The 13,940-nt window shown below is 38.8% G+C and overlaps 2 protein-coding genes across 12 annotated transcripts in view; one reads left to right on the top strand and one right to left on the bottom strand.

Annotated features, from left to right (window-relative positions):
* Positions 1–13,940, bottom strand: part of camk2d1 (calcium/calmodulin-dependent protein kinase (CaM kinase) II delta 1) — a 381,234-nt gene that overhangs the window by 54,088 nt on the left and 313,206 nt on the right. The window lies entirely within an intron of this gene.
* Positions 1–13,940, top strand: part of ank2b (ankyrin 2b, neuronal) — a 287,922-nt gene that overhangs the window by 58,748 nt on the left and 215,234 nt on the right. For 2 of the 6 annotated variants that reach the window (XM_056272302.1, XM_056272301.1), the window contains exon 1: positions 1,402–1,608. The exons of 3 other annotated variants lie outside the window; for them this stretch is intronic. In XM_056272302.1, coding sequence (XP_056128277.1) covers positions 1,480–1,608 — 129 coding nt within the window. In that variant the 5' untranslated portion in view covers positions 1,402–1,479. Of the gene's footprint in view, positions 1–1,401; positions 1,609–13,940 lie in introns of those variants that run through there. One more of the 6 variants, XM_056272306.1, reaches the window with a different exon arrangement.

The raw sequence follows: 13,940 nt of genomic DNA, 5'->3' as shown, positions 1-13,940 counted from the left end.
TAAAAAGGTTTCCAAGACATATTATTTGTATTGGTAAATCACATGAAATTACACAAAATGGTCTGCAGGTTTGCTATAAAACATAAAATCTTACAATTGCGCTCAAAAGCTTGAAAGCGCTTGAACCGTGATAATTGCTGACAATTATTATTATTATTTAGCCCTGCTCTCAGAAATCAATGGGACATAACTAGTGGTGTAACGATGCCCTCATGTCACGATTCGATATCACGATACTGAACTTACGATACGATATTATTGTGATACTCCATAGATATGTTAAAAGGTTAACAAAAAATGTACTGTTGATTAAAATGGTAAATTTGGTATATCATTGTGTGTGTAAATGAATATTCGTGGACTAGTTGGTGCTGAAACCCAAAGCACAGGACAATAGAGACACCAGAATAACAATATTCATGATTCTGAAGCTGAAAATACAGAATTATTCTGTATTTTCTCTTTCACTGACAAGTTATGTGTAAAATAATGTCGGCCACTTTTTACTGGTAACATCAGACATTTGGCATTATTGACAAATATTACCCCATTGCATTATTATATTCAACATTATATATAGTGGTTTAATGTAATACTGACACTAAAACTCTGAAAACTTAATTTTTTTCTCACTGTAATTTTTATTTTGTATGAATACACAATAAATATTGTCACTATCCACGATACAATTGCATTTTTGTATTGTGATATACTCTTACACCCCTAGACATAACAGATGCAATGCATCTTCTTTTAGGCAGTAAAATGCAGTTTTAATGATCCCTCCAGTCTTATTTTTAAAAAGGTTGTTGAGTATGAATATTGAGTTTCACGCTGTGTCCGTTCGTTGTCTCTGTGTGTGTGACTGAGTGTTTGCTGTGATCCGCCAGTATTCCCCCACACACACTCGGACTGCACCAGTGTCTCGTCGACGGGTGGGAATGTCGAGGGATGGGAATCGCGACAGACAGAAACGAGTCTTTAATCTCTAATCTCCCCCTCCTGTTTCTCTCGCATGTCTGAGTCCGTTTGCTCAGTGAACAGTACGAACACCACACCCTGCCATCGCATCTCCTCCTCAGAGATTCCTGAATAAAACACATGATTGGTTGGGAAACCTAACGGCTGATTTAGCTAAGCGGCTAACGTTAGCTTGAGGACGCGCGGGGGATGGTCTGTCCTACTTCCCTCTTCTGTTTACCTCTGATTATTTCATCCAGAGCTTATATACTTCCCCCACCCCTTCTCTCTCTCTCTCACACACACACACACACACACTCACACCTTAAATGTAGTTTCCCGGGAGCGAGCGGGAGAAGGAGGAGGCTGCCTCGTCGCTTCAGTTCAAGCGTTCTCTCTCGTTTCTCTGCGCACTTCCAGAGCTGTGACTGTGTGTGTTACTCGACCGCCCGTGGGCTCGCCAGTCACCGTTTCTTCATCATTTCTGCTGGTCGTTTGTGATAGTAAGGGACTGTTGCTATGGCGCACGCCGCAGCGAGCATTAAAAAGGCCCGAGGGGAGATGGAGCAGGGTCCCGACCTGAAAGCGCTGGAGAAAGCCCGTGAGAAACGGAGGCGCTCGAGGGAAAGAGCCGAGCGCAGGCGAAAGGTAATGCAGGCGTCGGCATCTCACATCTCACCTTAGAGGAGCACTGGCCTTTCTCCATCCTCCCATCCAACATCCATCAACCATCCATCAGCATTCGCGTCTCAGGACTGAAGAGAAGGACACTAGCGTTACAGACGGATGCGCTCTTGTGTGTTGATCATGTCGTGCTTTTAAATAGATTCAATGTCACCTATGGTTTGTCTTTATGTCCTTTCAGGGTGTGATGTTACATCCCAACCACAATGTCATTACCTTTGATATTTATTAATACTGTTATATATAAATACTGGGTTGTTTTAACAGAACTTTTGGTCAAATATGGACAAATTGGGTTAAAAAACGGCTGGGTTTATCCATATTTTACCCAAAGTTGGGTTAAAACAACCCAGGATTTTTTAGTGTACACATCCTCTGAATCTGCACTGGCGTTTTCTTGCACAGCATCCAGTAATAATCAATCCCGGTGTGTATGGATTGTGCTTTCACATCTTTACAATGCTCCTGCCATCCACCCAGAGTTGTGTTGTTGTGTAAGGCACGTATACCTCATCTGTGTGTCGTAAAGTGTTTTAAGGACATGTGTGTGTCTATCATGCGTTGTGATAAAGCACAGGGGTCACAGGCATCTTTATGTGTGAGTGTATTCATCTCGCTCTATATAATCACTGGCCTTTAAAACACTTAATGTTATAAAACATGCCGTTTTAACGAAACCTAATGGGAACGCTTATGTCCATAACTGCAGTATATTTTATATAACATGACTGTAGTCCTTGAGATGTCTACTGTACAGGTCTTGATGAAATGCTTATGGTAATAGTAATCAGTCAAACTGCCTCATAAACACTTCAGGCAAGTTGTAAAAAGGATTAGCGGTGTTTTTTTTTTCAGAAACTGCAATCAGCATAATCGATAACGCAATATTTTACCTCACAGTGCTGAGGAACGTGAATGGTGTGAAGCACTCTGGAACTTATGCTTTATGTTGTGCTGATTGATCCACAAACACATAATAACTCTTTATCCTAACACAATAAATGACATTTGTTTCATAATATTGGCTTGACTAAATGGGAAGAAAAAACATAAATATCAAGGTTTACAATTAATTCAGATTTTTAAGAAAATGAACACAAAACAGTAAACTAATTAAATCTATGCATTGATTCGAGATTTGATTCAAAACCGAGAATTGATTTTCAATAGAATCGCGAGTTACTAAAAGATTCCCACTCCTATTTGTTAGCGATGTCCGATTCGTGAACGAGCTGACTCTTTCTAATGAACCGTTGAATTGGACAGTTAGACTACATAGCCTATAATAAAAGATAATGAACTTCAAACCTGAACCAAACACACAGGTGAAACTTGAAAAATTAGAATATCGTGCAAAAGTTCTTTTATTTCAGTAATTCAACTTAAAAGGTGAAACTAATATATTATATAGACTCATTACATGCAAAGTGAGATATTTCAAGCCTTTATTTGTTATAATTTTGATGATTATGACTTACAGCTTATGAAAAAACCCAAATTCTAAATTAGAAAATTGTGAAAAGGTTTTCATAAGCTGTTGGAATGCTTGAATGTGACACTGTGAATGCTTGATTTATGTGACACTTCTGTACCTTTACTCCAGTAATATGAGTAGTTTTACTGGAGTAATATTAGAGTATATGTACTTTTACTCAAGTACTTGATTTGCTTCGTCCACCACTGATAAATGATCATGTGACTTTTATCCTTTAGCATTGAGGCGTTGATGGTAAAGCCAGTGAATATTTTCCTCAATGAAGGAATGGGGATTGTGTGCATGATTTACTGGGGTATAATTTAGTCATCCTGATATTTGGGACAGTTCTGAGCACAGCTGATGCCTGGACAGCCTGTCCACCTAATCTGTGACAAATTTACTATTAAACATTAATTTCTGAGTGAATTATAGAACATTTTTAATGGCAGGTAAGATTAAAATGACTATTTTTAGTATCCGATTTTATAATAAATCATTTTAAACCTAAGCTGTGACTTTGATAATCTGGTTTATTTCTGATGCTGGGTTGTTTTAACCCAATTTTGGGTCAAATATGGACCAACCCAATTGTTGGATTAAAAAATGCAATTTATAAATTTAACCCAACAGCTAGGTTTGTCCATATTTGACCCAAAATTGGGTTAAAACAACTCAGCATTTTTTAGAGTGGAGTCAAAGCTCTAAATGTCCAGTTATTTACGGTATTTAGGTCTCATAACTGGTTGATGAAAAATTAAATTTTAGACGCTGCTGATGGTGTTTGTCTTGAACTCAAACTGAAATATAGTAGTGTGGATTTGCGCCAGGAGGAATGAATTTTTGATTGGTTTCAAATTGATATTTCATTGATTGTTAGCATATTAAATATTGTGATTTCTAAGGATGTGTAGATGTTATTTATAAGTTATGGGATGATGGCAATGGCATTCTTCACTATTCGTCTTCTTTATTTTAAATTGTATTGCTTAAAAAAAAGGCACTAAGCAAAATGGTTGACCTACATAACATTGCAGAGGAGATTAGATTCTGAATTTGTCTTTGTCCAGAGGTAATAATGCGCATCTTCAGTTTAGACTTTCTGATGTACTGCAACATCAAGGACATGCATGCATTGGTTTGGTGTTTTAATATGTGTTGCCGTGCAGATGTCTGAGTTGCCATGGAAACATATTCCCAGACACTTCATTGTTTGATTTTTTTGTACTTCTGTACCATACTGTAGATGTGTTATGGAGAGAATCACTGCCACGAAGGTTTCATTACTATCAATGATGTTGTTGTGACATTTTAAGCAACCATAATGATGTCAGGGCTATTAAATTCATATCTGTCTCATTATGTTAGCATAGAGTTTACACAGACACTGTTTATGTTCTGCCAAACAGTTAGCATTGTACACTAGCATGATATTAAGATAAAATATCACTTTTAAATGGAAAAAATATTGTTTATTCAACCCCCATCCCTCTTCCCTGGTTCAAGTAGAGATTCCTTGTTAAGGATTCATGCTATTACTTTATAAGCAATTAGACTTTTGAATTATTTTTGACCGATAGTGAAGGGGAACAGAATATCATAGAGATGTGAGAGTGGACAACCACCCAGAACACCCTAGCAACCAACTAGCAATGCCCTAGGAACCGCCCAGAACACCCTAGCAACCATCTAGCAATGCCCTAGGAACCGCCCAGAACACCCTAGCAACCATCTAGCAATGCCCTAGGAACCGCCCAGAACACCCTAGGAACCATCTAGCAATGCCCTAGGAACCGCCCAGAACACCCTAGCAACCAACTAGCAATGCCCTAGGAACCGCCCAGAACACCCTAGGAACCATCTAGCAATGCCCTAGGAACCGCCCAGAACACCCTAGGAACCATCTAGCAAGGCCCTAGGAACCACCCACAACACCCTAGCAACCATCTAGCAATGCCCTAGGAACCACCCAGAACAACCCAGGCAACCATCTAGCAATGCCCTAGGAACCGCCCACAACACCCTAGCAACCATCTAGCAATGCCCTAGGAACCGCCCAGAACAACCCAGGCAACCATCTAGCAATGCCCTAGGAACCGCCCAGAACACCCTAGCAACCATCTAGCAATGACCTAGGAACCGCCCAGAAGACCCTAGCAACCATCTAGCAATGCCCTAGGAACCGACCAGAACACCCTAGCAACCATGATAAATAAGAATACCTTAGCAACCCACAACAGCTCCTTGCAATCACTCAAAACACCCCAGTACTGTGGCAATGAGTTTTGTACTGGCAAACACTGAGAAAAAAATGTGAGTTGAGTTTAACGTCTTAATGTAAATTCAAGTGTGACTGGTCCTACTCACACCCGCTCCAAGCGGGATTCTAACCAGCATCACCGGCATGGGAAGTGGGCGTGTTCACAAAGATGCTAAACCACATCCTCTAGCGTCAGTCGCTAGTGCTCCTCTTGAGGCCTAAACCTCACTCCCATCTGGGTCACGGCACCAGATTTAATTGGTTCTTCTCACACCCGTTCCAAGCGGGATTCGAACCAGCGTCACCGGCATGGGAAGTGGGCGTGTTTACAAAGACGCTAAAAACCGCAACCTCTAGCGTCCTCTTAAGGCCAGGGGAGTGAGGTTTACCATCACTCTTTACTATCTGGCCTCAGTTACACTCACCCCCTAAACCTCACTCCTATCCGGCTCACGGCACCACATTTAATTGGTTCTTCTCACACCCGCTCCAAGTGAGACTCGAACCAGTGTCACTGGCATGGGAAGTGGGCGTGTTTACAAAGACACTAAAAACTGCAACCTCTAGCGTCATTCGCTAGTGCTCCTCTTGAGGCCTAAACCTCACTCGCACCCGGGTCACGGCACCACGGTTGGTTCTTTTGCATTCGAAACCAGTGTCACCAGCTGAAGAGTTCTGCTGTTTCGGTTGTGTGTATAAAGCGGTCTTGCTCCCCCACAACAGGAGTGAGCAGCTCTTCTTCAACTGAACCCCCCCCCCCCCCCACGCTCCCTCGGCCATATGGTTTACTACAGATTAATGGAGTTTGTTGTCTGTCTACCAAAAGATTATGTCCTCTAATTTGGATGTAGCACGGGGAACATTGAAATAAAATCCTCTCTCAGTACTGGAACAAGATGTTTGCTTGTAGTGGAGAGGCGTAGTGAATGATAAAGGGAGGCGCTGTGTGTGATTTGGTGTAATTTCTATCAAAATTTTATGATGCTCAGTGCAAAACTGCTATACTTAATAAAATGTTGAGATATTAGTATTCTTAATAGACATTTAAACTGTTAAACAATGAGAAAGTAAAGACAGTAGGGTAAAGAGATTATTGTAAAGATTCTGAAGTTGTTTATGATATGTAATAACATTAGCAAAAAAGCCCTGCGATGACCCTCCCGCGACCCTAGAGAGGATACGCAGAAATAACAAAACATGCATTATAAAGTCTTCCACACGACTCGGGCTGCGTTGTAATCCACACAGTAGCTTTATGTTAGGAACAGAATGAAACTTAAGGTATTGTATTTTGACATCACGATTGTGGTACTAAAATAACACTATAGATGAGACCTTTGAATGGGCTCTTTGTGAAATCCATGTTAAAACATTTAATTGAATGAGAATTATTTTAGCCAAAACAGTTGTGTCGTGTAGAGAAGCTCTTTTGTTTGAGTTTATTGAAGGACAGCTCGTGAGAGAACAAGGGCGTTTGCCTCACACACACACACACACACACACACACACACACACACACACACACACACACACACACACACACACACACACACACACACACACACACACACACACACACACACACACACACACACACACACACACACACACACACACACACAACAAGAAACATCAACTCAAAGGACAAGGAAAGGAATGACAAATTAATTGTATTATTGATCATGAAAGTTAAATCAATACATTCATCAATACACACATAATTATACTGGGAATTCTTGACAACGATTCTTAACATGACACTAACAAGCACCTATTATTACAGCACAACAGCCAGTGTGTTGTTATCCCCCTTTCTTCCATGAAACTTCTATAAAAAGTCATTAATACTGCAAAAAATGTGTTTTTGTTCATTTTTGTCTTGTTTCCAGTCCAAATATATAAAAATTCTTAAATCAAGATGCATTAACTAAAGTAGTAAAATGCCATAAGATAGTATGTCTTGTTTTCTGGGGGGAAAAAATCAAAATGAAGTGAGTTTTTAAAACAAGCAAAATGATCTGCCAATGGGGTAATACACATAATCTTGTTTCCGTTTTCTCACCCGATTGGCAGATATTTTTTCGGTTTCACTTTATTTGGATGGTCCCTTTAACACATTCTGTTGTCTATAAGTAACATTGCACATACATCATTAGAGTATTAGTAGAGTATTAGTAGACTGGTAGGGTTAGGGATAGAATAAGTTGACATGTTTTTTATAGTCAGTTACTTATAGTCAGTAGATTGTCCGTTGGAGGAGCATCACAATAAAGAGTTGGCAGATATTAAGCAGACAGTACACCAATACTCTAATGAGAGTTAGTTGACATGTAGTTGCAAAGTTATACTTATAGTCAACAGAATGTTCAAAAGGGACCATCAAAATAAAGTGTTACCATTTTTTCTTGTTTTAAGCAAAAACTCACTTCATTTAGATTTTTAGCAAATCAAAGTTTTAGTACTACTTTAGTAAATGCATCTTGATTTAAGATATTTTATGTATTTGGACTGGAATCAAGACAACAATACTGAGTAAGAAAAGCCTTATTTGCAGTGTAATGTCACCTAATAACCTTGAGTGTACTCTCCGCCCTCATCTGACGTCACCAATACTCAAATCGCCATGTTTGCTCAATGCTCATTGGATGGAGCCTCTTCTATTGGCACGGTCATTGGTGGCCAGTGGAGCACTGGGTTCTGGGAAGAAGCCCCTGTAATACCCCACCATGTCTCCCTGTTTTGGCCATGCCATCCTCCATGTTCCCACATCCCAATCATTCCTCCACTGACATGCACACATAGCTGGCCTGACGGGGTAAAAATAGCCGGGGCTCGAATTATCAGTGAAGGAGAAGCGTTAGCACCAAGGAGCTCGCTGCACTGGTCATGGACTGGTTTTCTAGATAATCCTTCAGGATAGTGTGGTGCTTCAGTGTTGGGCCCAGAAATGGGAACCCAAAGGGTTAGTCTTATTTGATCGTTTCAGGATTTCTTTGTATGTCCGCCATGGGCAACGCAGCGATGCGTAAGGCACACAGAGACGAAGATCCTGCGCTAGATGATATTCCTCCAAACTTTCAATCAGGCCAAAGCAAAAGCTTGGACTCCCTGGTAAGATTTCATATTTTTGGATGCGTACGTACTTAGGTCTCTTGCGTCGCTTCAGTGATGGAGATTTTTGCAAAGTGTTTCTGCTGTATTATGACTAACATTGATCCATTTTGCTACAAAGCTGAATGTGACATTTCCCTGAAAGATTAGTCTCAGGTTTAAATAATCTACAGATCAATATATTCTAAGGTAACCTATAAATCTTGGTTCGTTGTGTTTTTTAAAAACATTTTTTAAAGATTTTTCACCCAAAACAAATGAAGATTCTGTCATCATTTACTCTCCCTCAAGTTGTTCCAAACATGTATGAAGGAAGATATTTTGAAGAATGTCGGTAACCAGACAGTTGTTGGACCCCATTGACTTGCTTAGTTTGGAAATAAATACTATGGAAGTCAATGGTGGACTAGAACTATTTGGTTACAAAGATTCTTCAAAATAACTTCTTACAGTATAAGTCCCACACAACAATGAAAATAATACATATTTGGAACAACTTGAGGGTGAGAAAAGTATGACAGAATAAAAATATTTGGGTGAACTATCCCTTTAATGTATATTTAAAAATATAGTAATATTTATCATGGTTCTACTTAAGTAGTGAAGAATACGTGTTGCACTGTGATATGTAATGTCCTCATTATGTTTTATTATGCCATATGTTTTTTGCCATTATGTTGGCCATATTTCTCTCTTCGGGTCTCATTTATGAAACACGATCAGAATAAATTTGCGTGTAAATCTTGTGTAAAGCTGTTCTGACGTTAATATTTGGAATCATAAAAGTGTTCATATTTTCAAGATATTTGATATAGACACCTGCTCCCAACCATCTGTAAATGCCTATCAGAGAGTTATTTTTGGCAAACTGATGACTGCATTTTGATATCACTTTGTATAATATTTCTCAAGTTCATTTGTACATTTTGGTACTGTTTATTGTATTGTGGTGAAACTGTGCTTGGCGTGTGCAGTGGCGCGGGTTTAACTTGAGCTCTGATGTAACTCCAGGGATTATAGTGAAGATAAGTGTGGACACGAGATGCTTAAATGATGTTAGAGGAGTTAAACCGATGGAGGGATGCTGAAGGAAGTGAGCATTGCCTAAAAGCTCCGGCAGGCGAATGAAAGATTAGACAGTTTCAGAAATTGAATTCATGAATTAATTAGTTAAACAATTAGTTAAATGTGAAAATGCATTTTATTGCTGAACAAAAATGATGGGTAACACTTTACTTGAAGGGGTGTGCATAAGACTGACATTACACCTTCATAATCATGACAGGACACAAGGAGGGTTTATGCATGTTTATGACAACTGTCATTAAGTGTCATTCGCTCAATTATGACAATTTTAATGCAATATGACATTGTTTGAGATGTCTTTGTTATGACACCTTGACATAAACCAATACATCATAACCTGTCATAAATGTGTCATAAACATGACATAGCAGATTAATTATAAAACTTAAGAAAGCACTTAGCTTTATGGGTTAACATTACATTAAACTGTCATGTGGTTTTGACATTGGCTGTCATGAGGCATTATAACATTTCAATGACAAATTCAATGTGTACCACTGTAGTTGAGGTCAAGAAACATATTCATGACACAGTTATAATGCCTCATGACAGCCAATGTCAAAACCAACCGCATGACAGTTTAATGTAATGTTAACCCATTAAGCTAAGTGCTTTCTTAAGTTTGATAATTAATCTGCTATGTCATGTTTATGACATATTTATGACAGGTTATGATGTATTGGTTTATGTCAAGTTGTCATATTTGCATTAAAAATGTCATAATTGAGCGAATGACACTTAATGACAGTTGTCATAAACATGCATAAAACCTCCTTCATATTCATTTGTCATGTCATGATTATGAAGGTGTAATGCCAGTCTTATGCACACCCCTTCAAGTAAAGTGTTACCAGATGATTGAATGCTGAATACTGCAGCATCACGTATTCTACACGCTTTTCTTTGAAGATTTTCCTCGAACTCTTAAGTTATATAACGTTAATTTGTATATTCCATTGTTTTATTTCCTTTTGTTCCTGTTTTCCTTGGTTACTCATCACCTGTTTCTGCTATTCTTCATTGTCTTCTGTATTAGCCTCCCTTATCTTCAGCTCGGTATCGCTTATTGTTGTAACATGTTTTGTTAGGCAGTTTTATGCGCTTATGAAGTTGTGAAACTCAAGCTATCTTCCAGATATCCCGCACATCTAAACATATTTGAAAGCACACTTTTACTGTGACCAAACGTTTCTGTTCTCTGTCTTTCAATAATGTTTTGTTTTGTTAAGTAGTGCCGTAATTCTAAAAAGTATGTCTGTGCATTTCTAAACTATGTCATAAACTACCCATCCACACTACAGTAATATCAGCTGCAGTCGTTGTGCTTAGCAGATTACATCGATTTTTGTGCTTTTTTTGTTGTAAGGTTTTAAAAAAGGCTGTTTCCATGGCAGCTTTAATCCTGGCGTGACCTTTATATGAATGTGAGTGGGATTAAAATTGTGATGTCAAGTTACAGTAGATAAGTATGCTAGGTAGACAGCTATGGGCTTACTGGCAGTCAGCATGTTAAAAATCTTAATTTCTATACTGTATGTTTTGTAATGTTATTTAAATATCGCAGAGTATCTTTCATGTAACCTATTTTGTAGGGCTGGACCATTTTAGTTTGTTGTTTAATTTGTTGGACTAGAACACAAACCTTTGCGTTGAAGTCATTCCCTGCAGCATTTCCACATTGTTCAGATTTCAGTCTGAAAAGAATGTAAATATATTGGAAAGACTAAACCTCGGTTGCACTTGTTCGGCTGCATGTTGCACAATATTTTACAAAGCATTTAGTGTCAGTTATGGGGATCGAACAGCTATTGGTGAATCTGCTTTACCTCGTTCTTAGTTGATGAGGTATTAACAGGAGGGGAGAGAGTGAGCAGAAAGCAGAAGATGAATTGAGTCGTGCCTGTTGATTTAATCTTGATTGATTTAAACGTTTAGGTTAAAATTGATTTTATTTAGCCATATAATGAGGTCCACACTATTAGATTTTTCTACAAAGGAATTATAGGCGTAACAAAGGAGTTAAGCAGAGATACTCATTCCTTACAATGTGAACTTGGGTTACATACAGAACCAAGACAATCCCATTTATATTTATATGCTGCGTCAATAGCTGATGCTAATGGAAAACTATATCACAGTGCCAATTTATCAGCGCATGCACAGACTGATAGAAGAATATGAACCTTTTCAAACAGTGGAAACCAGGAGTCAAGTCTACGTCGATATTAAAAAAAATCGGACAAAAGTGTGTAAAGTTAACGCACGTAAGTCGTAAGCAAGAGAAACCACTTCTTTCACCCATTTGATTATAGCAGAAACATCCCTTCTGTGGCCACTAAAACAAGCGATATATCAGATTTGACCGAGCTCTATATGGAAGAGGACAGGGTGAAAATGACACAACTTGTAAAAAGAGCGCTGTATAAAGAAAGGTGAGTTGACTTGACTTGATTAAAGCCAATCATCGTTTGGACCGCTCTGTTGGAGTGAGGCATCTGAAAGCACTTCATAAACGTGTGGATTGTGAAGGCATTTACGGACGCAGGGAGTTTGAATGAGAAGAATGTTGTTCAAGACCAGTGTTGTGCTAGTTACTAAGAAATAGTAACTAGTTACAGTTACTAGTTACTTCATTCAAAAAGTAACTCAATTACTTTGTTGATTACTTACACCAAAAAGTAATGCGTTACTGTTAAAAGTAACTTTTTAGTTACTTTAAAAAAAAAACATTCTTTAATGTTCCCATTAATGCCCTTTTATGCGTTATGGTCTATACAAACACAAAACTGACTTAAACAGAAAGTAATTTTTAAACACTATTTTATTTGAGTCAGACCAGCACAAACTGAATATATCACAAGGATTTCTGAGGTGACTCGCGATCTTCGCAGTAGACGCGCCAGAGAGAAATGCGCATTTCACACGGATCACATAAGCAGAGAGCAGTCTGTAGTCTGTTTTCTTTCGTTTTGAATTGTTCTGTTTAAAAGTAGACATGTCTGTGTGAGGCAAGTAGGCTACCTTATACGCTGAGTTTCAGTTCATTTATGAGACGAGCTCCAGTTCACGCGCCGGCGCCTCCATTTCGTGATTATCTATCGTCTGCTATATTTACTTCTTATTTATTAAATCCTGGCAATTGGTTAATGAAACATTGATTAAAATTAACATACAATTAATACAAAACGAAATTCACTTTAAAGAAAGGTTTTGTGCTTTCTGTTTGATGTCTCTGCAAGTATTAAAGCATCTTTTAGTGCCGCTTTCAGAGCGCTCGCGTCCGTAACGGAGAACTGTCACGTCCGTAACATTGTTTTTTCCCTTATAAATGCGAACACTAAAAATAAAATAAAATGAATATTTTGTTTTGTGGAGACTGAGAGCCAACCCTTCTTCATCCGGTGGGTAGTAGTTTGTTTGCGCAGTGTAATTCACATAATTACTAAACAATATTTATTTTAGGCCTATAAAATTCAGCACGTATAAATGTGCATTTTCTAAGCTTAGAAAATGGACAAAATTCATTTGATTCTAATCATAATGTAACATTATTGTGAAATTGATTTATTTATAGGCTATTTGCTATTAGTATAGTAAAGCCTATGTTTTTATCCAACTAGGCTATGTGTGGGCCTTATGTAAAATACGAGACAAATCGCGTCCCTTATTGATTTGATACGGACGTGTCATTTTACTTGTAAATACAGGACAATTCCGGATTTGAAGGGACGGGGCAACCGTCCAATCCTACAATGCGTCGCTGCTGTAAACAGGTTAGGCTGTAGGCTACACTTCAGCCAAAATTTATTAATTTAAAAAAGTAACGGAGTTAATTTATTTAAAAAGTAATGTGTTACAGTATGAGTTACTGTCAAAAGTAATGCGTTACAGTAACGCGTTACTGCCCAACACTGTTCAAGACACACAGTCAAACACAAGTCAGAGAAAGGACAGCAAGGGTAAAGGCAAATGTGCTTCTGCCCTCCGTTTCCATACCATTTAACCAGGTCAGCGGATCCCAGTGTTTCCAAGCGGAAGCCGGCCTGTCTCACTTGTCAACTATAGCATTCATTCACAGCATTGTCGAAAAGCCTTGACTGAGAAACAGGAGCACTCATGCGTAAGAGCTGTGTGTTTGGTGGTACAAAGCACGATACCCCTTGAAGAGATCCCCTACACCTGCAGCACAACCATGGTTTGCAACGATCAATGACTTGTCAATCAAGGCCAAAGTCACCCTGCAGGGCTGAGATGGCAATGTAGACTTCAACGTCCCAGAAGGAGCCAAAGACAGTGAGAAATAAGCAGCAAGCGTCTCTTGAACTGCCTGAAATGGTGGAGAAGACAGCGGCAGCAGGGTTAGTA

The sequence above is a fragment of the Rhinichthys klamathensis genome, unplaced genomic scaffold, assembly GCF_029890125.1.
Source record: "Rhinichthys klamathensis goyatoka isolate OS25496 unplaced genomic scaffold, OSU_Roscu_1.1 h1tg000334l_1, whole genome shotgun sequence".
In the NCBI taxonomy this organism is placed as follows: domain Eukaryota; kingdom Metazoa; phylum Chordata; class Actinopteri; order Cypriniformes; family Leuciscidae; genus Rhinichthys; species Rhinichthys klamathensis.
The sequence above is the reverse complement of the archived record's forward strand: the minus strand, read 5'-3'. Positions and strand labels throughout refer to the sequence as shown.